Source organism: Sorex araneus, chromosome X (assembly GCF_027595985.1).
Source record: "Sorex araneus isolate mSorAra2 chromosome X, mSorAra2.pri, whole genome shotgun sequence".
In the NCBI taxonomy this organism is placed as follows: Eukaryota; Metazoa; Chordata; class Mammalia; order Eulipotyphla; family Soricidae; genus Sorex; species Sorex araneus.
This window is the reverse complement of record NC_073313.1, coordinates 200,396,547-200,421,175: the sequence shown is the minus strand read 5'-3', so window position 1 is coordinate 200,421,175 and position 24,629 is coordinate 200,396,547. Positions and strand designations below refer to the sequence as shown.

General features: G+C 35.4%; 1 protein-coding gene and 1 long non-coding RNA gene across 5 annotated transcripts in view; one reads left to right on the top strand and one right to left on the bottom strand.

Annotated features, from left to right (window-relative positions):
* Positions 1 to 24,629, top strand: part of SCN9A (sodium voltage-gated channel alpha subunit 9) — a 182,069-nt gene that overhangs the window by 70,870 nt on the left and 86,570 nt on the right. Inside the window, exons 3-12 of the mRNA XM_055120290.1 lie at positions 4,715 to 4,833; positions 6,330 to 6,419; positions 6,925 to 7,053; positions 9,427 to 9,518; positions 10,511 to 10,723; positions 15,346 to 15,409; positions 16,441 to 16,582; positions 18,529 to 18,735; positions 20,710 to 20,997; positions 22,727 to 23,065. Coding sequence (XP_054976265.1) covers positions 4,715 to 4,833; positions 6,330 to 6,419; positions 6,925 to 7,053; positions 9,427 to 9,518; positions 10,511 to 10,723; positions 15,346 to 15,409; positions 16,441 to 16,582; positions 18,529 to 18,735; positions 20,710 to 20,997; positions 22,727 to 23,065 — 1,683 coding nt within the window. The remainder of the gene's footprint in view (positions 1 to 4,714; positions 4,834 to 6,329; positions 6,420 to 6,924; positions 7,054 to 9,426; positions 9,519 to 10,510; positions 10,724 to 15,345; positions 15,410 to 16,440; positions 16,583 to 18,528; positions 18,736 to 20,709; positions 20,998 to 22,726; positions 23,066 to 24,629) is intronic.
* Positions 13,678 to 24,629, bottom strand: part of LOC129399652 (uncharacterized) — a 149,171-nt gene continuing 138,219 nt past the window's right edge. For 3 of the 4 annotated variants that reach the window (XR_008627218.1, XR_008627220.1, XR_008627221.1), the window contains 2 exons: positions 24,140 to 24,285; positions 18,788 to 20,812 (listed from right to left, as the gene is read on the bottom strand). This is a non-coding gene — a long non-coding RNA (uncharacterized LOC129399652). Of the gene's footprint in view, positions 14,464 to 15,281; positions 15,442 to 18,787; positions 20,813 to 24,139; positions 24,286 to 24,629 lie in introns of those variants that run through there. The other variant, XR_008627219.1, reaches the window with a different exon arrangement.

The window sequence follows — 24,629 nt, the reverse complement described above, 5'->3', positions numbered from 1 at the left end:
GAATAATGTTGTCAGTAGTTACTGATATTAACTGCAGCTTACAATTCAGAAAAGCAGCAATTTGGGTTTTATTTGCCTAATAAACTAGTTAACCAGTCATATGTTCTTGGACATTCGGGTTGTTTCCAGATTCTGGCTATTGTGAACAGTGCTGCAGTAAATATACACATCCAGATGTCATTTCTACTGTGATTTTTTGCACCCTTGGATATATTCCCAGAAGTGGTATTGCTGGGTTATATGGAAGCATAATTTCTAGTTTTCTAAGGGATGCCCATATTACTTTCCAAAAAGGATGGACCAGTTGACATTCCCACCAAAAATGAGAGTCTCTTTCTTCCCACATCCATGCCAGCTCTGGTTGTTCTTGTTCTGTTTGATGTGTGTCACTCTCTGTGGTGTGAGATGATATCTCATTGTTGTTTTGATTTGAATCTCCTTGGTGATTAGCAATGTAGAGCATTTTTTTCATGTGCCTTTTGGCCATTTGTATTTCTTTTTTGAGGAAGCATCTGTTCATTTTTTCTCACCACTTTTTTTTATGGGATTGGAGGTTTTTCTTGTACAGTTTTACTAATGTCTTGTATATCCTGGATATTAACACCTTATCTGATGAGTGTTGGGTGAAGAAACTTTGGTACATCTACACAATGGAATACTATGCAGCTGTTAGGAAAGATGAAGTCATGAAATTTGCTTATAAGTGGATGGTCATGGAGAGCATCAGGCTAAGTAAAATGAGTCAGAAAGAGAGGGACAGACATAGAATGACTAGACTACTTGTGGAATGTAAAATGACATAGTATGAGACTAGCATCTAAGGATAGTAGAGACAGGGCCAGGAAGCTTGCTTCACTGTTGAAAGCCTGCCTATGAGCTGGGGGAGAAGGCAGCTGGAATAAACAAGGAATCACTAAGTCAGTGATGGTTGGAAGGATCGTTGGGGATGGGAGATGTGTGCTGAGAGTAGATAAAGGACCAAACATCATGGCCTCTCAGTATCTGTACTGCAAACCATAATGCCCATAAGTATCGAGAGTAAGACAGAAATTGTCTGCCACAAAGGCAGGGAGATGGGTGGAATAGGTGGAGGGAGGGTTACTGGGATATTGATGATGGAAAATGTACACTGGTGGAGGGATGGGTGTTCGATCATTGTGTGATTGAAACTCAAACATGAGAGCTTTGTAAGTGTTGCTTAAGGTGATTCAATAAAGAAAAAAAAAAGAATGAAACTAGTTAAGGTGAAGAGATGGGTGTGGAATGCTTTATGACCTAAACCCATCATGAACAACTTTAAGACTGTGTATTTCATAGTGTGAAATAAGCTAGTTAAGGATATTGCCTGAGATATGAGGGGCAAATGTGAATATGAATTTAAGAATCCTAATCTGTAGGAAAAAATGTAGGCACATCTCAAGAAATGCTTGTTGAACAGTGCCAATCATTTCCATTTGAGAAAGAAATTGTCCTTGGAGAAGTCAATGATGAGATAGGCAGAAATGAGTAAATGCTGACTGAATTATAGAAATAGGAGAAAGTTTTAGACTGCTTTAAAGGTTAATCTATTGAGAAAAATGAGATGGGAATTGCAATAATTTCTTACACAACAACAGAAATAACCAGTCTAAAGATGATAAAGAACAGACAACAAAAAAGGCAAATCAGCAAGTTCCATAATGTTTCCAACAGTGCTTTGCTGATGACTTTTTTTCTAAACAATAAAGAATCACGTTCACTTAAAACAGTTTTTAATTATTGAGGTATAAAGATTTACTCCTGAATCATAGTTTTCTAAGCAAATGTTATCTTAATTTTCAATGTGGTTAAGATATAAATAAAAGTGAATATTTCTTGTTAAGAGATCTAGCAAATGAAAGAAAACATATTTAAAGGTTTTCAAGAACAAAACATTGAATAAAATTAATTTTTATTGTAGGAATACATGTCTCATGAATGTTTCTATCAATATCTAATATTTAATTCACTTTAAAACAAGGTAATATTATAGCAATCGATTACAAAGCATTTTAATGGGCCTTATACTGAAAGGGAAAATTCTGTATTGAGAAATGTAAGCATTCTGATAGAAATATGTATTTTTGGGGCTGGAGGGATAGCACAGCGGGTAGGGCATTTGCCTTGCACTCGGCCAACCCGGGTTTGAATCCTAGCATCCCATGTGGTCCCCTGAGTACTGCCAGGAGTAACCCCAGTGCATTGCCATGTGTGACCCAAAAAGAAAAAAAAATAAATATGTGTTTTTATCAGAAATAAGACTTTGTTCGAATTAACACAACTTTTGCAACACAATCATTGTAGTGAGATATGAAGCAATACCTGATTTTTAGATAGAAAACTGTATCTGTGGAAATTATCCAGCCATCGGCTGTTGGATCCTGGATATTGTGATTAGTGCTGCTATGAACATGGGAATGCAAATATTTTTTTCAGGATAGAGTTTTTGGCTCTTCTACCAAGAAGTAGAGCTGCTGGATCATATGAAATAATTCTTAGTTTTTTGGTCAAGTGTTCATTTTGTTTTCCTAAAAGGTTGAGCCAATCAACATTTCCAACACCAGTGGATGAGGATTTCTTCTTTCCCACAGCTACTTCAACACGGGTTGCTTTTACTCTTTTTTAATGACCCTTAATTTGACCTGGGTCCATATTTTAAACTATATTTGAGTAAAAGTATCAAATCTGTGATTAAGAATAGTTAATAAAAACAATAATAGATGTTAGGATGTCATTTTTAGGTGTGATGAGTATATAAATGCTTTTTGATAGTATTGCGAATACTGTTATTTGAAGGGAAATTTTTTATCTTTAAGAAATAAGAAACTGTTTTCCAGAAGGGCTGAACCAGTCGGCATTCCCACCAGCAGTGAAGAAGGGTCCCTTTCTCCCCACATCCTCTCCAACAGCGGTTGCTTTTGTTCTTTTGGATGTGTGCTAGTCTCTGTGGTGTGAGGTGGTATCTCAAAGTTGTTTTGATCTGCATCTCTCTGATTATTAGTGATGCAGAGCACTTTTTCATGTGCCTTTTGGCCATTCGTATTTCTTCCTTGGTAAAGTTTCTGTTCATTTCTTCGCCCCATTTTTTGATGGGGTTGGATGTTTTCTTCTTGTAGAGTTCAACCAGTGCTTTATATACCATTGATATCAACCCCTTATCTGATGGGTATTGTGTAAATATCCTTTCCCATTCTGTGGAGGAGGTCAAGAATTTTGTAGTCAAGTGGATGGGCATGAAAAGTTTCATGCTGAGTGAAATGAGTCAGAAAGAGAGAGACAGACATAGAAAGATTGCACTCATCTATGGTATATAGAATAACAGAGTGGGAGACTAACACCCAAGAACTGTAGAAATAAGTACCAGGAGGTTGACTCCATGGCTTCGAGGCTGGCCTCACGTTCCGGGGAAAGGTCAACTCAGAGAAGCGATCACCAACTACATTGTAGTCGAAGGCCATGTGGGGGAAGGGAGTTGCGGGCTGAATGAGGGCTAGAGACTGAGCACAGTGGCCACTGAACACCTTTATTGCAAACCACAACAGCTAATTAGAGAGAGAAAACAGAAGGGAATGCCTTGCCACAGTGGCAGGGTGGGGTGGGGGGAGATGGGATTGGGGAGGGTGGGAGGGACACTGGGTTTACGGGTGGTGGAGAATGGGCACTGGTGAAGGGATGGGTTCCCAAACTTTGTATGAGGGAAGTATAAGCACAAAAGTGTATAAATATGTAACTGTACCCTCACGGTGATTCTCTAATTAAAAATAAATAAATTTAAAAAAAAAATAGAAAAGAAATAAGAAACTACTTTTAAAAACAATAACTTACCATTCTCAGCTATGGGTATTAATTGGACAGGTGCTTTGTCTCATTGTCTTTATATCATTGATATCTGATATATTACTTACAGTATCAGAAGCTGCTCTACCATTTCCTATGAATTTAAATGTACCCAAAATTTGAAAATTTCTCATACTTTATGAACACTATTAAGCTACTAAATGCTTATCTATATTGATAATTGTGTTCTGTCGAACTTCAAAGCTTAGTTTTATAATTTATAACTTCAAACACCATAGTTTTATAATTATATAACATTATGTTCAATATATTATTATATAAATGAGAAAACTTAAAAGAATTTTCTAGTTTCAACATTTATGTGTTTGCACTATATTATGGCTCCGGCCCCTGAAAATGTTTTGTAAAAAAACGCATAATTAAGAACACTTACTACTAACCATGACAATAATCCATAAGTAATAAAACCTCAAGATGTTCTGATCAAAATCAGGGATAGATAGTTTATTTCAATTTGGTTGGCTTTATGTGCAATGTAATAAAAGAGAAGGTTGTTATATTTTTAAATAAATATTAGTGCCCACAACTTACTGTTAATGCTTTGGATATTGTGAGGTATGAAAAATAGAAGATATGGTGTTTTGGGGGTGCTGTAAGAAATTCATGCTCATAAGTACCTCATTTCTTAATTAATTGAGAGTAAATAGGCTAGAGCCCATTGTCCAATATGACTTATATAGCTGCATCAATAGTATTGGAGTTGTGTTATATGAGTCCGAGTCTGATAACAGTGTTTCTTTAGACAATACTACCAAATGGAGAGGTAAAGTGCTGATGTTGATGTGCTAGACTGAAATTTTAGATTCAATTTCCTATTGTTTTCTTTTTGCTCCTTTAGACTTTCATAGTCTTGAATAAAGGGAAAGCAATCTTTCGCTTCAATGCCACCCCTGCTTTGTACATGCTCTCTCCTTTCAGTACTCTAAGAAGACTGTCTATTAAGATTCTAGTACACTCATATCCTTTTCAAAATACTTATGAGAAGTGGTCCTTAAAATGTCATATTTTTCTTTATTAATAAAGTTTAATCCTTTTGTACCTGAAAAGACTCAAGTTTTAGTTTATAAATTCAATATAGTATGGGGTAGATCTCTGGAAAATGTGGTCAAATGGTAATTTTAACATTGTGATTTTAGCATGAAAATTACTTTTCATTCAAGGCAAAGAAGTTTATCAGTTCATTTTGCAATGAAAGGTTGTAGCATTTCAGAGACGTAAATAAATGTTGAAGGAGATGAACAAACTGCAAAGATGCCTCCAGACCCTGTACCAAGCTGAGTCACTTATACAGGGCATCCTGGTGGAAGGTGGGTGAGTCTACCACCCACACAGCCCGGACAGCTGAAAACTTCCCATAGTCCAATTGCTGCCTTGCTCATGGCCAAACTCCACAGGCTCGGCAAGAGCCTCATCCAGGAATGAATGTGTTGAAAAACTCAAATACCCTAGTTTTGTGATTGAAATCCCCAGGCTCTCCCAGAGTTGGGGATGGGTGACCTCCTGCCATCCCCGTGTTCTTCTTGGGAGTCTTACAGCCATGCCCATGAACCGCCTCTGGCACCATATAAGCTTATTAATGGGCCATGATCCAGAGACTTCTAAATAAATCTTGAAAGAGATAAGCAAGCTGAAGAGACGCTTCTGGATCCCAACTTCCCTATCCAGTTAAAAATTTAGCTCCAGTTATATCACCCCATTCAAAATTTTTGAATTCCCGGGGCTGGAGAGATAGCACAGCGGGTAGGGCGTTTGCCTTGCACGCGGCCGACCCGGGTTCAAATCCCAGCATCCCATATGGTCCCCTGAGCACAGCCAGGGGTAATTCCTGAGTGCAGAGCCAGGAGTAACCCCTGTGCCTTGCCAGGTGTGACCCAAAAAGCAAAAAAAAAAAAAAAAAAAAAAAATTTTTGAATTCCCGGGGTGCAACACCGTGAATACTCAACATCTCATACTCTACACCACTGATACACCAGGAGTATCATACCACATTGGATGGAATGTAAAGTAGAAGACAACTAATCTTGATTAAGAAAATTAAGAAAACATACAAGGCTTGACCTGTAACAACATGTTAGCAACCTCTTATACAAGGGCTTAATGGCTCCAGGTTGAGAGATAACAATCTTCACACATTTTTCTAAGGAAATCTTTTTTTGATCATTTTTAGTGAATTATTAATAATAAGCAATACAAAGTAAATTATTTAGGGCCTTCTTTGGGGGTAGGCTTGAGTGGTGGTTGGGGAAAATTGGAAATAATGGTGATGGGAAAGGTAATGGTGGTGGGAAGGGATTGGTGTTGGAATATTGAATGTAATAAGTCATCGTGAACAACTTTATAAAAATAAAATAAAAATTTTAAAAATGAAGTATTTCAACAAGGTTCTTAAGAAATATTTGAAAACATTTAAATGCTGTGGTTTAAAAAAATTATTTTCCTTGATTCTAATCTACCTTATTCAGCATGCTTATCATGTGTACTATTCTCACAAACTGCATATTTATGACCTTGTCTAGCCCTCCAGATTGGACAAAGAATGTAGAGTAAGTAGCTAAGTATATTATAATATTGTTTTGGTAAATTACTACATAGAAAACTTTTTTACTATGCTATATACTTATTTTTATTTAAATTATATTTCCTCTTATATTGTATTAACCCACTGTGCATTGAAATAGAGTAATTCCATGCTACATTATTTTCTAAAAGAATGCATTACCAGATGTACTGTCTTGTTCACATAGCAGCAAACAAAGGTGTATTACTTACCTTGGGTGTATTTCTGATAGAAATAATGTACAAATTTTGTGATCAGACTTACACCAATATTTTTAATTATTTTAAATATTTCAACTTTGTATAAAGATTTTTGACATAATTTAACCCTTTTCCTTGAAAAACTTTCATTGTATTTTATCCTAATGTAGTGGATTCATAAAGCAATAGACACAGTCCAATAGATGTATTCCTTCTATTAATTTTTTTAAATGCTGTATATAGTGCTGTAATTATTTCACTTTTAATATCACAATGGATTCTTGTATCTAGGTACACTTTTACTGGAATATATACCTTTGAATCACTTGTAAAAATCCTTGCAAGAGGCTTTTGTGTAGGAGAATTTACTTTCCTTCGTGACCCATGGAACTGGCTTGATTTTGTCGTCATTGTGTTTGCGTAAGTATTTTCAGTCTTTTGAAATCCCAGCTTCCTGGAAGTCTCAGACAGCTTAGTGTTCTAGTAAAAACAACTTGGGCCTGTCTTTTATGAATATAATGGTTACTTTAAAAGGATATTGTATAAAAGCCATTTGTTGATTGGCAAATACAATTTTTTTTCATAAAGAGGTACAGAAAGTCACTAAAATGGATAATCCTTATCTATGCTCAGTTATTGATTGGAGAAATTATGTATAGACATGCACATACATACCATATAAGTATATGCAATATAAGTATGTATGCATATAAATGTAAAGATATGCATAGACATGCATATATGTAGAGAGATAGAATTATGTTTATATTTTTCACAAATTCTTACATAAAAACTAATAGTACCTATAAGGATCACAGAATAAAACAAACAAAAAACCTCAAGCCTTAAATTGTATGTATAGTATCTTACTATTAACTGACATTATTTGAATGTAAATCTTTTGCTAAAGACTTTCACTGCTTACCAGGTCTAACATAGTGTAACACTGAAATATTATTTTAATTTATTCATACTGAGCCCTGCCTTCCTTTCCTGCCCACCGCCCCCAATCCCCAGCACTGCAGGGTATAGCCCTGATGGTCTCTGAGCACCCTAAGCTGTGCCTCTGGTGACCCTCAATGCAACTGGCCTGAGCAGTAGTTCATTGTGCATCATGTATTGTTGGTCCAAAGTCTGGGTCATAAAGTCACACAGCCTGGTTGAGCATCTCATATAGTGGCCCTGCCCTTCTTAAGCATCCTTAGGAGCCCTTCTTGTTCTGTCCCTCAATGGTATGTCTTTTGGAGACGTTTAGACAATATAGGATAATCTTATGGCACTACTCTCCAATTTCCTGGTCCTTCACTCACCTCCTTGTCCACCAGGCTTTCTCTTTCTATGGTAACATTTTTGTAGCAGTACTAACCCGCCCCCCCCCCCGCTGATAAGAAACAAAGAAAGGAAAGGAAAGGAAAAAAATAAGAAAGACAAAAACATAAAACATTATGTCAACAAAGGCCAGGTCTTTTGGAGGATTCTTTTGGGGGACTCGTTGAAGGGTGCTGGGGGACTCCTTGAAGGGTGCTCAGGGCTTACTCCTGGCTCTGTGCTCAGGGATCCTAGTGATAGTCAGGGATTCCATATGAGTTTCTGGGGAATGAAACTGAATATGCCATGTGCAAAGCAAGCACCATATTTGCTGTATTATCTTTTGATCACAATCATTTTTTAAGATATAATTTATATATATATTAAATTTACCATTTTAAAGCATACATAAAATTTATGTGCTATGGTATGTTCACAAACTTTATACTGCTATCACCACTACTAGAATTTTTGTTAATGTATTTATGCATTTGAAAGATAACTTAAACTTTGCAGTACTGTGTCGATTTCAGGGGTAGAGTTTCTCCTTCCAGCAACTGTATATGTGATAGCATACCCACCCCCAAAACTAGTCCTTATCCACCAGCATTCAGTCAACCTTGTTCACTTTATTTGTTCCCCCTACCTACTTCAGCTGGTAACCACTGCTCTATAGTCAGAGCCTAAGACTTTTTGAACCACAACTGACAATGCACAGGGCTTACTCCAGGCTTTAAACTCAGGAATTATTTGTGGCGGGGTTCAGGGGACCTTACAGGATACTGGGGATCTAACTCTGGTTAGATCAAGGCAAACTCTCTATCCGCTGTACTATCTCTCCAAATCCAAAAGTTTTGTTTTTGCTTTTTGCATTACTTCTTTATATCCACAGATGAGTGAAATCATATAATATTTGTCTTCTGACTAATTTCACTGAGTAAAATCTCTCAAAGATAGTGCAGGTCACTGCAAATGCTAATAATTTATTCCATTGTGACTGGAAATTATTTCATTCAGAATATTTTCATCAGCACAAAAAAGTCATCAGTTCCATTTTCTCTTCCCTCCTTTTCCTGGAAATGACTCATCTATAATTCCTCTCTATAGATTTGTCAACTCTAGACATTTCTCATATGAATGGAATTGTATAGTAAGTGGCCTTCTGGGTATTCTTTCAATTAGCATGCAGTTTTCAAAATTTGTTGCTGATGATTTACAGGATATCAGACATCTGTACTGACATAAATTGAAACATTTAATTGTTTTTTAAGGAATATTAAGTATATATATCAATCTGATAATATATATTTTGTGTTCACATCAAATGAGTCAAATCAAATCAAATTAATTATAATAGATTCAAAGATTTTATAGAGCTATACATTTAAAAAGCAATTCGAACCATAGAAAATACCTTGACTAGAGGCACAGGTAAGTATCATTAACTCTATCTAAATTCTGAATAACTCTGATTTAATTCTACAGGTATTTAACAGAATTTGTAAGCCTAGGCAATCTTTCAGCTCTTCGAACTTTCAGAGTGTTGAGAGCTTTGAAAACTATTTCTGTAATTCCAGGTAAGAAGAAATTGGTATGAAGCATTAGGCCACTCATAACTCCAACTATTTGGGAGTTGTTCTTTGTTTGTTTGTGTGTGTGTTGTCAATGTGTTTGTGTATAAACTCCCCTATTACAGATATGTGACAGAGTTTGTGGACCTGGGCAATGTCTCAGCGTTGAGAACATTCAGAGTTCTCCGAGCACTGAAAACAATTTCAGTCATTCCAGGTGAGAGTGGAGTTAAACACCGAGGCTGACTTTGATCTTTTGGAAGAAAGACAAAGAAAACGTTTTCTTTTAGAACTTCAGTTGAATTTGATTTCTTATATTCTTTATAGTCATGAAAAGTCAGCCTTTGAGTTTAATCAACTGCATGGGATTTAGAGGATAAAGATGGCCTCTTGGCTCACATCTCAACTTAAAATTTTTCCTCCTGTCTATACATTTTTCCATTTTGTTTATACAGGAATGAAAATTTCAAGTTGCTTTCATGTGTTTCATGCAGTTAAGAGAGAGATGATAAATATCAGCATGGGGGTATTGCATGACATAATTTTCAAATATTTCCTCAACAAACCGTTTCTCCACTGAAATTTTGTAAATTGTTATCACGTGCTATAAGTCAGTCTCTTTATTTTGGTGTACTCATAAGGAGATGGTTTGCTTGACAAACAGTTATCAAATTTGTAGTTTAAAAATTACCTTTATGAGTGTGGAATAGTTGGTGAAACCAAACTATTCATTTTGACAATGAGTATTATTTAAAATATTTTATAATTTTAATCACTTACTAAAATATAGAGCCAGATATTTATATGAAGCAGCAAATTCATCTTTTAGAGCTAGTAGGCTTTTGGGGAAATTGGATTATCTGACGCCATTGATATGAGAAAAAGCATGTATTTCTAGGACAGCTCTTGTTTTGTTTCTGTTTCTCATTCAGAGTCTATATTTCATTGTGAGTACTTCCCTTACTCCCTCATTCTCTCACCCTACTCCCCATATCTAGGCCTGAAGACCATCGTGGGGGCCCTGATACAGTCAGTGAAGAAGCTCTCAGATGTCATGATCCTGACCGTGTTCTGTCTGAGTGTGTTTGCGCTGATTGGGCTGCAGCTCTTCATGGGCGTCCTGAAGTATAAATGTGTGAAGGACCCACTTGATAATAATGAAACAATCGAGAGTATACTGGAGAGAAATATGGATGAAGAAGAATTGAAAAGTAACAACATTTCTGCAGTTATTAATGGGTTGAAAAAGTAAAAGCATTTCTGCAGTTATTAATAGGTTGAAATAAGGCTAAAAACACCACTGTTTTAGCAGTGAAATGTTGCCTTATTTTATTTTAAAGTAATTCAACAGATAGGAAGCTGTTATAGTAGGAATTTCTTCTGTGTCTAGTTCTAAGACATTAGAGATATTCTGGTATAGGAAATGTGATAGTTTAACAAGTCAATTCTTTTTAAAAAGTTATGTTGAAGTTATTTCTTTCTCTAGAGAAATAAATTCATTTATGAATTGATATTAGTCTTTACATTAAATAATATACACAATTTACCTACTAGATGATGATGTTTTATACTTATATCATTATTTGGCTATATATTATTATATTAATCACAGGTTGGTGATATGAACTATAACCTCTTGAAGTGTCTATGTTGGTGTTTCTAAAGGTTTGTAGAAAATAGAAAGCTTTACTCAGTTTGACCAGCACTATCTTTATATTGTAAGCAATGGTGAATTTTATAACTTTTCCTGTCAACTGCCCTCAATATAACATCACAAGAGTATTGAACTCAGTAGAACTGATTTTGTAGGTGATGTGTGTATAGTTTGAAAGATCTGCTTAATTTACATGTATATTTTAGACTTTTCTTGCAGAAACTGTGAGCTGCATGTTTTCTAGCCACTTATCCCCAGTTTCTTTCATCTGAATTGTTGATGATTATTGAGTGAAAATGAGATAAAAGCAAAACTGTCCCCTCTGTCTAACACAGAAGTGTGTCTGTGTGATTTTACAGGAGCACATAATCTGAATAGATATTCATTAAATTCAGAGCTGGGGTGGAAATCAGTAAACATTTCAAATGTCTATGTCTTTGACCAGAAAAATTTCAGGAAAAAAGATCAAGATTCTATTTAGATAATTAAGGGTTTTTGTTTTGTCTTGTTTTTTCACTTCACTGTCTATTTTTCTACTTACTGAGGGAAATAAAAGCAAGATACCTAGTAAGGAGAAAGCTATAAATAAAGGAAACAAAAACTAAGTCTACAATAAAAAAATTGAATATTTTCAAGTTTCTTAAATTTATATATTAAAATATTTGATATACACTTGTTTTTACCACCAACATTTGATAAGAATTTAGAATATCTTCCCTTACTTTTTATTTTTGCTCACTGTTCACATTTCTGTTTTTAATCCTTAATTTAGGTGCCATAAAAGTAATATATTTTATGATTTATTGTGACATTTAAAGTAAAAATTTAAGTTTCTCAAAGTGACTTTTATTGTTTTCACACATGAGTGAGTGACAGCTTAGCTATCATGTGAAGTTCCTTACACTCACACCCCCTCAGAAATGCTTTTCCCTTAAACAGACTATTGACTCCAAAAGCCCAAGCCAGATGTAATTGCTGCCAGCTGTCTGTCTGAGCCAAGTCAGATAAAACTAAACACAGATACTTCACCAATTATGTTTTACCTATCCCATTGGTTTTGAAATTAGGGAAAATGTCCTAATTAGCTTTACTCGATAGACCATCAGTTGCAGATATGTGTATTTTGGGTCCTGTCATTTTGTTTCTTTTCTTTCAAGTGCATTTCAGTATAAAATTGTAACTCATCTATCAAGGCCTTCAACACCTTTGCTGTTATACTGAATTGTATTTTAACAGCTTGATTAAACAATCCACATTAACCTCCTGCTTTCAAGGACTACAGTTTAGTATTTTAGTGTATTCTCAAGGTTGTATAGCCATCACTATTATTTAATTTTAGAATATTTTAATCTCACTCAAAAGAAAACACCTTATTTATAGTCATTCCCTGTAATCATCTACTCCAGTCTCTGCACCTGTTTATTTAATTTTGGTCTCTGAACTTACCTATTCTCAACATCTTACTAAATAAAATCATGTATTATGCATTACTTCTTTCACTTGGTAAGTTTTCAAGTTTCATCCATGGAACAGTACACTAAATAATATTCCATTGCATCTCTCTCTTTCTCTCTCTCTCTCTTTCTCTTATATACATGCACTATATTCTATTTACCTTTTGTTTGAGTTCATTAGTCAGTGGACATCTGGGTTGATTCTACTTTTGGTTATTATGAACAAAGCTATTATGAATAATTATATTTCTTTTTTGACATGTTTTGTTTCTTTTAGCATTACATTTCCTTTTACCTGTAAAACTGAATTCTCTTGAGGCTCATTATCCTAATCTTGACTGTCTCATCGATTAAGAATTATTTTAAAGTCCATTTCAAAACCATAACAAGCTGCTCTGTTGCTTTCCCTTTCATCAGACTTCAACTGCCTTGAGTGTTAGTCCTGAAATGTGCCAGGACAGACAATTCTTTGAGGATTGGTCATATAAACTAGTGTTACTTTAAAAGATAATTCTAAATTAATCCTCCACGGTAGAATATTCTGGAAGTTTATCCAGAAAAAACGTGCATCTTAACTTATGCTCATCTTCCCAAAGAAACAGAATTTTTTTAATCCAGAAAATCACTAAGACACATTTCCACCTTAGACTAATAGATTTTATACTATATGTATCTTGTGATATTTGTATTTTCTATGGCAAAATGGTGGTGTTTAAGTCCATCAATTAGTGTTGTCTGGAATTGTTAGATGACTTAATAATAATAGCTGCTGTATATGGAGCAGCTATGCAGATTAGAAAGAGTACTGTAGTAAATACATGTGATACCATATTTATTCTAAACACAACTCTACAGAGAGAGTATAGCTCTCTGTAAATGTGTGTCTATAAAACATATTTTATAGATGTAATAGCTATATTTTATTTATCATTACCTAAAATGGGGTAGAAATTTACCAAGTATATTAGCTACAAAATCAATCTTTTATAATTACTAAAATAAATCTAATAATTACATCTTTAATTATTTTATTTGGGCATAATAGGAAGTTTGTCCCTGATATTTAATATATGACATGTTTATATATTAGTCCTTTAAATCTATATAATGTGGCATGATCAGTCATCGGTCTTAAAATAGGTCTTAATAGTGAGTAAAGAAATAGATTATGAGATCCCGTACACTTGAAATTGGCACAAAATGTATAATTAAAGAGGAAATCATTTATTTTATAACCATGTCCTCAAATATCTAGAGTTAATAAGTTGAAATAAATATTCCTTGGAGAGTAAATTTTGAGAAATTTTAAAAAATGGTTTGTCCATTTAATTGTCCTGACTTGCTGACCCTTCTCTCCTAGAATATTTTGTACTATCTGGAGACTTCCATCTTTTCTCATCTCTTCTCTCACAACACATTCTCTCTAGGTTTGCTCTTCTAGTTTCATGACTTGAAACCAGTTTTTTTGATTATAACCCCTATCTTCATAGTTCCATTATTGAAAGTTATGTGAAGCTCAAGACTTTCTTATCTGAAGTTCTACTTTACATACATTTTTTAATTCCTAAAAGTTCATCTCAAACAGAGCATATCTAAGCAGAGCTCTCAAATTTTCTTCTAGTCATTTTTTCCTGTCTTCCTTTAAAAATAACTGTCACCCCCAACTGATTCAATCTTATGCTCCCTCATTTCCCTCCACATGCACCATCAGTAAATCCTGTTCATGTTATTTTCATTTCTTTCTCTTTAATCCATAGGTACTCTGGATTTGAAACAGTGCTTCTCACTGCAACTTCTGAACTGTTATCCTTGCTTTCACATTTGCTCTCCTTCATTCCAGTGTCTACAAATCAACCACAATAACATTTTAGAGTAGTAGTTACAATCTCTTATCTTTGTCTTTGTTACTTCTAATCAATCAAAATATAGTTGCTGTTGTTGTTTTTTTTTGTGGCATGCAATGACTTACTGTAAGTCTGCCAGTACTCACTTCTTATTCACTACACTGTAATCAGGTTGACCAGTTTACTGTTTCTTCAATATAGCAACAAATTTCATTTCTCCTGCAAGTACTTTTCTCTTACTCTTCCCCCTACCAAGATAGCTTTTTGAAAGACTATACTATTTATAGTATTTAGGTTTTAGTACTCATGTCATTTCCCTTTTTATTTTTCACTTTTGGAACAAACCTTCGGTGTTCGGGCCTACTTGCAACTCATCGCATTGTGGACATTGTTGACAGTGGTCAAAGGACCATGAAGTTCTAGAGAAGACATTTAGGGCTCTCACACACAAAGCATGTTTGCTGGGCCTTTGAGCTATCTCCTTGGTTCCTCAAATGCCATCTCCTTAAAGAAGACTTTATTACTCATTTTATCAAATTAAATCATGTTGGTTTTGTTTGGACTTTTAGAATTATCTGAAAATGCCTATTTATCTACCTAAGTGTCTTTCTCTAGTGCCAAATTCTATACTTGTCTAGACATGGAGAAAGAACAGTAAAACAAAAACTTTATCATATTTATCTTTGTCTTCACTGCCTGAACCATAGAGGTTGTGAATAAATATTTGAGGGAGAATATATAAAAATGTAATCAATGAGTACCTCTTGCCTGGAACTAGTCCTGAATATATGAATAATGTCTGTATTCATGAACTTACCTTCTGTGTCTGTTTTAAAGTTTACACTTTGTAATGTTATATTGTTTAATTTCCTCCTGAACAGAATATATTTATTACTTGGAAGGATCCAAAGATGCTCTTCTTTGTGGTTTAAGCACAGATTCAGGGTATGTAATTTCTATTTTTTTTAGTCTAAAAGCTGCAACAAAGAAGGAAAATTACACTCAATCAGTTTGTTAATATACACCTTTTATTTGATATTATGCTTTCAAAGGTAGCACTGTAGCACTGTACCACTGTTATCCCATTGTTCATTGATTTGCTCAAGCGGGCACATCTCAGAATACTGTATCTGTCTTGGTATTAATCCACCAATCTGCCGTTGTTTGAGAACTTAACACAATAGATGTATTTTTGACTTTGGGGATTATGGGGAATCTCAAGTGGAGCTGAGGGGCTCACTAGTGATTTACCGCCATTTAGATTGCAAGACTGGAGGATCTGAGACCATCCCAGTGTTGCTGGCGCCTCCGGGCTTGTGGTGCACAAGAGCCTTCAGTGATACACCAGATGATGTTAGAGGGACGATGTGATGTAGGGAATTAAACCCAGGCAGAATTAAAACCAAAGTACAACTAATTAATTACAAGTACAACCAATTAAACCAAGTACCTAGTACCACCTGGTCCTATTTTGACTAGTTTTGATTCTAACTTGCAGTTCTAACTTCAAGAATAATTTAGAAATACACAATTTTCGTAGATGTCTATAAGCTAATCATTATAAATAAAATTATTTTATGAAAGTTTCCCAGTTCAATATATTGGTCTTGATATTGTAATAGCAGCTTCTAATTATCAAATGCTCTCTGTGTGCAGGAGCAAGGCTATATAATTGAAACACATTTGCTTTTTAAGATTTTGATAAACATCTTCACCTTTTGAGGTAGTATTATTAGTATTCTGTATTCACAGAGGCAGGGAACTGTGCCTTACATGGTTTAAATAATTTGAAAGTCATCAACTCATGGAATAGTCGTGATAAAATTCAAGTCAAATTCTTTGACTCCATATAATGGGATTCATTATTCAAACATATTTCCTTAGAAGTGAGGTCTTGCAGTTTTAACTTTTCTGAGTTTAGGATGTTTAGCAAACATCCTGAAGACATTCTAACTTGTGATTTTTTTTTAATGTAGTCAGTGTCCAGAAGGATACAAATGTTCCAAAGCTGGCAGAAATCCTGATTATGGCTACACAAGCTTTGACACTTTTAGTTGGGCCTTCTTAGCCTTGTTTCGCCTTATGACTCAGGATTATTGGGAGAATCTCTACCAACAAGTAAGTGCTAACAAAAAGATTCATTTTATGTTCTCATGGATTAAAATTCTTATGTATGTTTCTTAGCAGTCTTTTAAGTGAGATGATTTGCTTAGTTTAGAATGAAGGAGATTCTAGTCTTTATACTGGTAAAATTAGCCATGTTTGCTTCTAGCTTTGTTAACAATGGTGTGTTTTTACATAATAAATTATTTTTTATTTTTTTAGACTTATTTTCTCTCTAGATATTTTTCCTCTTTATAAATGTAGAATCCCATTGAGTGCTAACATAAGTAATTGGAAAGATAAGGTAATATTCCCACACCTGTCCTATACAGGCATTAGTTTCCAACTTCTTGTTGGAATGCCCTAACATCTGGCTCTCCTATATTGATGATATTTTAGATTTTAACTCTTGTACTGTTAAATAATAATACTGTTAAATACTGTTAAATAATATACTGTTCATTATCTTCCCACAGATACATATGGTAAATCCCTAACTCTCAGTTCCTTAGAATTACTGTATTTGGAGTAAGGGCTTTTAAAGAGACAGACAGGTAAAACTAAGGCCTTATGGGTAGATACCAATCCAGTCTGACTCATGTCCTTATTAGAAGAGATTTAACTATGAATAAGAGAAAAACCAGAGATGAACACACTGGGGAAGGGCTGAATAGGTACTTAGAGAGAAGGTGGGCACCTGCAAGCCGTGGAGAGAGGTCTCAGGAGAAAACAAGTGTGCTATCTGTTGGCTCTTGGGCTTCTATCCTCTATAATGATAAACTAGATATCTGTTGCTCCAGCCAGTCTGTCTTCATATTTTGTTATGACAGCCCTAAGAAAACCCATGCCAGAATAAATGATAATTTATTTCACCGAATCTCTCCAGACTCAACTGTTTTTTATGCCTTTTGAGTATTATTTAGTTTATGGTGTCCACTATTTGTGCAACAATTACTAACTCAGATGGCATCTCCTTTTACTGAATGTGATACTCTTAGGCCTACAAAGAAAAAGTACATACATTTTTTCATTTATATATCCTTAGCTTCCAACTACAGGAGGCAGGATATATAAATATTATTATGTTAATAGGAAATATCACTTTTCTCAAAATTGAAGATGCTTCTTTTGGCCTATTTCATATTTATTTAATTTCTGAAAATACTAAATATTAATGTATAAATCATATACAAAAATATTCACCAGGAAAATTTTTTAAAAACTTAATATATGCAAAGAGATGGCCATTTTTACTAAAATAAAAGAAATGCAAATATAAACTACAGTAATATATGGTTTTTACCTGTCTGAAAAAGAACGATAAAAAATGAGGTCAAAAGAGATGGCATCTGACTGAGAATTGTGAAGGGAGAATCATTCATAATTTCTGGAAACTACTAGACAGTGTAAATGGGAATTTCTCTGAAAATTGAAAGAGTATACCCATTGACTTAACGATTTTATCATTATATTTTAATCTAAGAAAATGAATCAATAGTGACAATAATTGATGGACAAAAAGAGAATTGAGGAAGCAACAGGTAAAGGATGAACTTATTTTCACTTAATATCTCTTTACCATATATGACACTAAAATATTTTAGTGATGCTCATTTAAAATACATAAAGTGAAAGCAAAGTTTTTATAGTAAGGTTGTCTAACTAATATGAGTATAATACATCATCATGCATTTTGTTATTAAACATAAGATAACATGTCATCAGTATAATGCTGTACATAACATAAGAATATAGACATTTTCTAATACAAACAGAAAATGAGTGAAGTAAGCAGTTTTTGAGTGATTTTGAAATGATGGGAGAAGTTTCAGTTATTACACTTAACAATAATCAAGAATGAAATAAACTTTAGTATACCTGTAAGAGATTTAAATATTTGTACTGAAAATAATTGACAAAACAAACTGTGCTATTAAAAAGTTATTTCCATTTTTCACTAGACACTCCGTGCGGCTGGGAAAACCTACATGATCTTCTTTGTGGTGGTGATTTTCCTCGGCTCGTTTTATCTGATAAACTTAATCCTGGCTGTAGTTGCCATGGCCTATGAAGAACAGAACCAAGCAAACTTGGAAGAAGCTAGGCAGAAGGAGTTGGAATTTCAACAAATGTTAGAACGCCTTAAGAAAGAGCAAGAAGAAGCTGAGGTAATGTTATCTGTTATTTGATATAAGTCTAAATGGGGAGCAACCGATGTCCCCTATCCAAGCTCAGCAATACCCAGGGAGGCATTCCCTAATGAATTATTTTACATAAATCAATCCTACATTACGTTGTGGTTGAAGGAACTAATTCTGGATTGAACTACAGCTGACATCTGCCCCTTACCACATGCTATAATCAGCTTACTTATGCATCAGAAATGTTCTAGGGATGTTTCTCCTAAATCTGAGTATATTTGGCGTTATGCAAAGTCCCAGAGTATATGTTACAATTCCTCAAAGAATCAGTTGTACGCAGATTTGGGGTAAGCTTTTATTTATTTTTATGGGGGCCATTCCTGGCCATGTGCCAGAGGTGTGGGACTGCTGATTCAATGCACAGGGGCTACAGGGGTCACACTCTGCTCTGCTGGACAAGGGGTAAAAGCGGTGATGCAGTTCCCAGTATCAAACACAGGGCCCTGGATGTGCTAGGTAAGTGGTTCTCTACCTATTGAGCGCTCCCAACCCATAGGATACATCATTTTAATATTAAAGTAAAGGTACTCTGTGAAACAATGAACTCTATATTCTTTTTATTCATGTTGAAAGGATTTTTTAAAAAAATCAGATGTCAGTAAAATCATACCTATGTGATGTAAATTTCTGTAAGTTCCTTCTACCTTTTCCTTTCAAGGTATCTCAGCAGAAACATTTGAAAAGATTTGTATTAAGAGAACCAAAATTTTAGATATTCTTAGAGTCTTAAGACTCACTGAATTGCAACAAAAGATGAAAGACAACACTACTGGAGAACTGATTTACGCAACTGAGTTGGTGGGATAAATGAAGTTAAAAGGGGCTGGGACATTGGGATCCCTGAAGGAGGGAGTTGGATCCACTGTTGATGGTTTTGGTATTGGAATTATGTGAATTAGAAACCATCATTAACAATATAGCAAATCACAGAACTCAATAAAACGGAATAAATAACTTCCTTAATGTTTTGGCCAAGATTAGTTCTCTTCAACTACTCCAGTCTATTTAAGTACATATATCTAAAATGCAGATAGGTTTGACGCAGAAATAAATTTGGTGCAGTATTTTTGTGGGGGGCGGCAGTTCTGGACCACACCCAGTGGTGCTCAGATGTTACTTTCAGCTATCTTGAGTCACTCCCAGTAGTAATTTGGGGATCAAACTGCATGCAAGTTTAAGTACTTTTACCTGTCCTTTCATACTTTTGTCTCTATGACACTTAATATAATATTTCAATCATAATAAATGTCAGAAAGTATAGGGTAATCACAGGAAAATCTGTTGCTACATATTAAGTAGAAAGATATAAAACTGAGTGTAGGATACCAATATTTCAAATATACATAAAAATTAGAATAAATATTAACATAACTATCTGGGATGTAAGATTGTGAGTGATCTTTACGTTAATTAACAATGGATTTTATTTTCTACATCTTATAAGGATTGTTTTAATAATAAAAAAACTTTTTAAAGGCATAGCACTAAGATTACTTGGGGCTTGGGTGGATAACCCCTGGAAGTATCTTTTATTATATATTATTTTGTGATAAATAATTTAAATTCCCGACAACTCAATTTTTGTTAGAGTATCTGATTTAATTGGAAATATTGAGCTAATTACACAAATAACCGAATTATCTCACTAAGTCATTTCATGTCCCATTCTTAGTAAAACTTTCTCATATACTTAAAAAATGACTTTATTAAACATGTAGTAACAAGTTTATAATTTCATAGGAGAATGGGATTTTATTACAGTGTGGGAGAAGCAATAAATGAATTCTTTGTTAAGAGGTCTGGTCATTGAGCAAGGAAATAGCCATTTCTTTCATTTACAAGAGGCATAATAATATATAAGTGTAATTAAGTCCATGCTAGAGAGCTGCCTCCTCTCCAGTTCCCGATGACTTACTCTACCGTGACGGCTTGGTCCGACAGGCACTAGCGTTGGCAGCCGCGGAGTACACAAGCATCGGCAGAAGCAGACTGACGGGGCTGTCAGAGAGTTCTTCAGAAACATCTAAGCTGAGTTCCAAAAGTGCTAAAGAAAGAAGAAACAGAAGAAAGAAAAAGAATCAAAAGAAGCTCTCCAGTGGGGAAGAAAAGGGAGACAATGAGAAGTTGTCTAAATCGGAATCAGAGGAGAGTATCCGGAGAAAGAGCTTCCACCTCGGGGTTGAAGGGCACAGGCGGCCACATGAGAAGAGACTCTCAACCCCGAACCAGGTATCCCTGAAACTCTCACACGGGTGCTGCTGAAGGCGGGGTTTAGAGAAAACTCTTTTATTTTTTTTTAAAGATTAAAAATATTTTTATCAAGGCACCATTATTTACAAATTATTCATAGTTAGGTTCAGCCAAATAATGTTTCAACACCAATTCTATCATCAGTGTCAGTTTCCCTCACTGATGTCTCCAGTTTCTCTCCCACTCTCCAGTCTGCCTTCATTTTTAAGTTTGATTGTTGTAATTTTTAAAATTTTTTATTAGTGAATCACCATGAAGTACAGTTACAAACTTATGAACTTTTGTGTTTGCATTTCAGTCGTACAGTGATATTTTACCCATCCCTCCACCAGTGCCCATTCTCCTCCACCAATGATCCCAGTATCCCTCCCACCACCCCCATCCCATCCCCCACCATGCCACCCTGCCTCTGCCACAGGGCATTCCCTTTTGTTCTCTCTCCTGGGTGTTGTGCAAACTGTTTTATTAGAAGGGAAGGGGACCTCAACAGATTAGAGTGAGCAAATAATTGTTATGTCTTTAGGTTAAAAAAAAAAACCCACTTGGTTACTGATTACTATTGATACTGGTATATAGAGAGGATACAGATATAGTTAGCTTTCCATTTAAGTCGACAATTTTGAGGAGTCCTGGGGTTCAAACTCAGGACCTCATGAATAAAAGTTTGCATTGTAACACTAAGCTATGTTCCAGCCCTCTATGTGATACCATTAAGAAGATTATAATTTTGGAATTCTTATATCTTCTCTAGTAAACAAAATTTTTATGAGAAGACTTGTAGAAATAATAACATGTTATAGATTAATTCTTGACTTTTTAAAAATTAGTCTGCATTTAGTAATATTTTGATGCTTGAGGACTAATCTTAGACTAGTCTCTCTTCATTACCACTATTGATACAGTAATATAGTAGTAGTACAGCAAGTAGGGCGCTTGCATTGTACTGACCTGGGTTCCATCCCACACACCCCATATGGTCTCCTGAGCCCCTCCAGGAGTGATTGGCACAGACCCAGGAGTATGCCCTGAACAGAGCTGGGTGTGGTCCCCAAACAAGAACAGGACAAATTTCTAGTTAAAGTCTGGAAAGCCTGTCAGGTATGCACAAAAATAGTAGTTTTTGTCATCATTTATTTCATAATCTATTGGGGACAATAAGACCCCATTACATATGATAGCAATAAAAAGAAATATGTTAGGAATAGGCTGAACTAGTCTGAAGGCAAAAAACTTGTCATTAACATTTTCATTATTCCGAATGCCTGCCATTTTGTCTTTTGCATGGTAAATGTTAACATTTATTGAATTAGATACTTCCACAGAATATTCATTTAGTTTGACTTGTGGACATAATTTTATCTTGGGCAGGAGTCATATAAAAGGGACTTTTTACCTTCTTAACATTTCAACAACATTTCTTCCAACTTCTATTATTTTATGATGCTGTAAATTCACTGGAATTAAAGGTTCCTTATTAAACTATCAGTGTATAAAGTGATGATACATATAATGGAATGTACAGAAGCATGCCGTGTGGTCTCTAGCCTCCATGTTGCTTTTTTTGTAAATGTTTATTTTAAAGCAGTACAGAGCTACCTGCTGCCAGGCCATCGGTGTCAATAATGTGTGAATACACTTTTATTTTCAGTCGCTTTAACAGATTCATGTCACCTTTCTTTCTCTCTCTCTCTCTTTTTTTTTTCTGCAGTCACCACTCAGCCTACGTGGCTCCTTGCTTTCTGCAAGGCGTAGCAGCAGAACAAGTCTCTTCAGTTTCAGAGGTCGAGGAAAAGATATTGGATCTGAGACTGAATTTGCAGACGATGAGCACAGCATTTTTGGAGACATTGAGAGCAGAAGGGGCTCACTGTTTGTGCCCCACAGACCTCGGGAGCGGCGCAGCAGTAACATCAGCCAAGCCAGTAGGTCCCCCCCAATGCTGCCCGTGAACGGGAAGATGCACAGTGCCGTGGACTGCAATGGTGTGGTCTCCCTGGTGGATGGACCGTCAGCCCTCATGCTGCCCAACGGACAGCTTCTGCCAGAGGTGATAATAGATAAGGCAACTTCTGATGACAGCGTAAGGATGTTTTAAATAGCTCCAGCATGGCTGGTCCTCATTCTTGCATCAGTCAATCTCTGCGGGAGGGCCCTTGTCTCTGGTCCTGTGAATGGCGCTGCATTTTGCAATTATCTTTTCTCTATAAACACACATTTCATCCATTACTATGATCCTCTTACTCTAGGTTTCTAATGAAAGATATTTAAAATTCCCTTTAGAAAAGATTACTAATCTGTTGCTGTAATAAGGACTATAAATGATTCCTTCAGAAGTTTATTAAAGATATATATATATATATATATATATATATATATATATATATATCAGTGACCTGGGACATAGTTCAAAGGATAGAACTCACATATCTGAATGGCCTCCGAAGTATGGGTATGGACCAAGCATGTTGAATTCTGAACTCATCTGTCCTGAGCCCTAAACACTTAATTCCCATGTAGTCTGACTGAAGATTGCCAGGACTGATGTCCAGACAGACCTGAAACAGTACTGGTGTGGGCACTATTTTCATAAGTTAGAGATATTAGTACAGTAAAGATATTATTAGCAGGTTGAAAAGTTGTTATTAGGACCCATTTCTTCAGTTTGGAAATTCGGTTTATTTGGTAGCTCCTGTTCTATTTTCCCAGTTAATACTTGATATTTACCCTACTGCAAGTGTCTTATTCAAATTATCAATAATAATACCACTCATGGCAAACATGTTAACAATAGCCTTATGGGGTGATACAGTAGTATCTCTCTTTTACAACAGGGAACTGCTGAAGCACACAGAAAGAGCGGTTTACTATAGTCACTCCACTGATACACAGAGTCCTGGAATTCAAACAATGCCCTCTCCTTCAGTGTTTTTGCTCTCTTTTTGTTTTATTTTTTTTAAATAACAGATTTTATTTTGAAGTTTTGAGAAAGGAGGAGAGAGAGAGAGAGAGAAAATATAACATATAACGTGCTTCAGAGAAAACACAGGAGAGGGAGAGTGAGAGAGAGAGCGAGAGAGAGACCCCCAGTACTCATCCCAGTAGTAGATATGAAAGTACACACCTTAAGAGGGGAGATGCAGGTAAAACTGATCCACTGTACCACCTGCACTCAGCAGCATAACGTGTGCTCGAGCAGTATATGTGCCTCAGTGCTTCTGGTCTTAACCACTGTACATTGATCTCTCCAATGTGTGGCAGACATCTTAACTTAAAAGAAAAAAAAATATTATTTTCTCCCATACATAAATTTTTTTTTATTTAAAAGAAAACTTGTTGATCTAGATTCCATGAAAACTTCAGGATGCATATACTAACACAAATATACATAATAAAAGAAAAAGGCAAGAAAATTACTGGGGATATAGTAAAGGGTATAGCACTTCCTTGCATGCATGTAGCTAATTCTAGTTCATTTCCTCACATCATGTATGGTTCTCTGAGTAGCACCATAAGTGACCCCTTAGCACAAAGCAGTAATATCTCCTGAACTCTCCAGGTATTTTCAGGAAGGAATGAAGGAGGGAGAGGCGAGGGAAGGAGGAAGGAAGGGA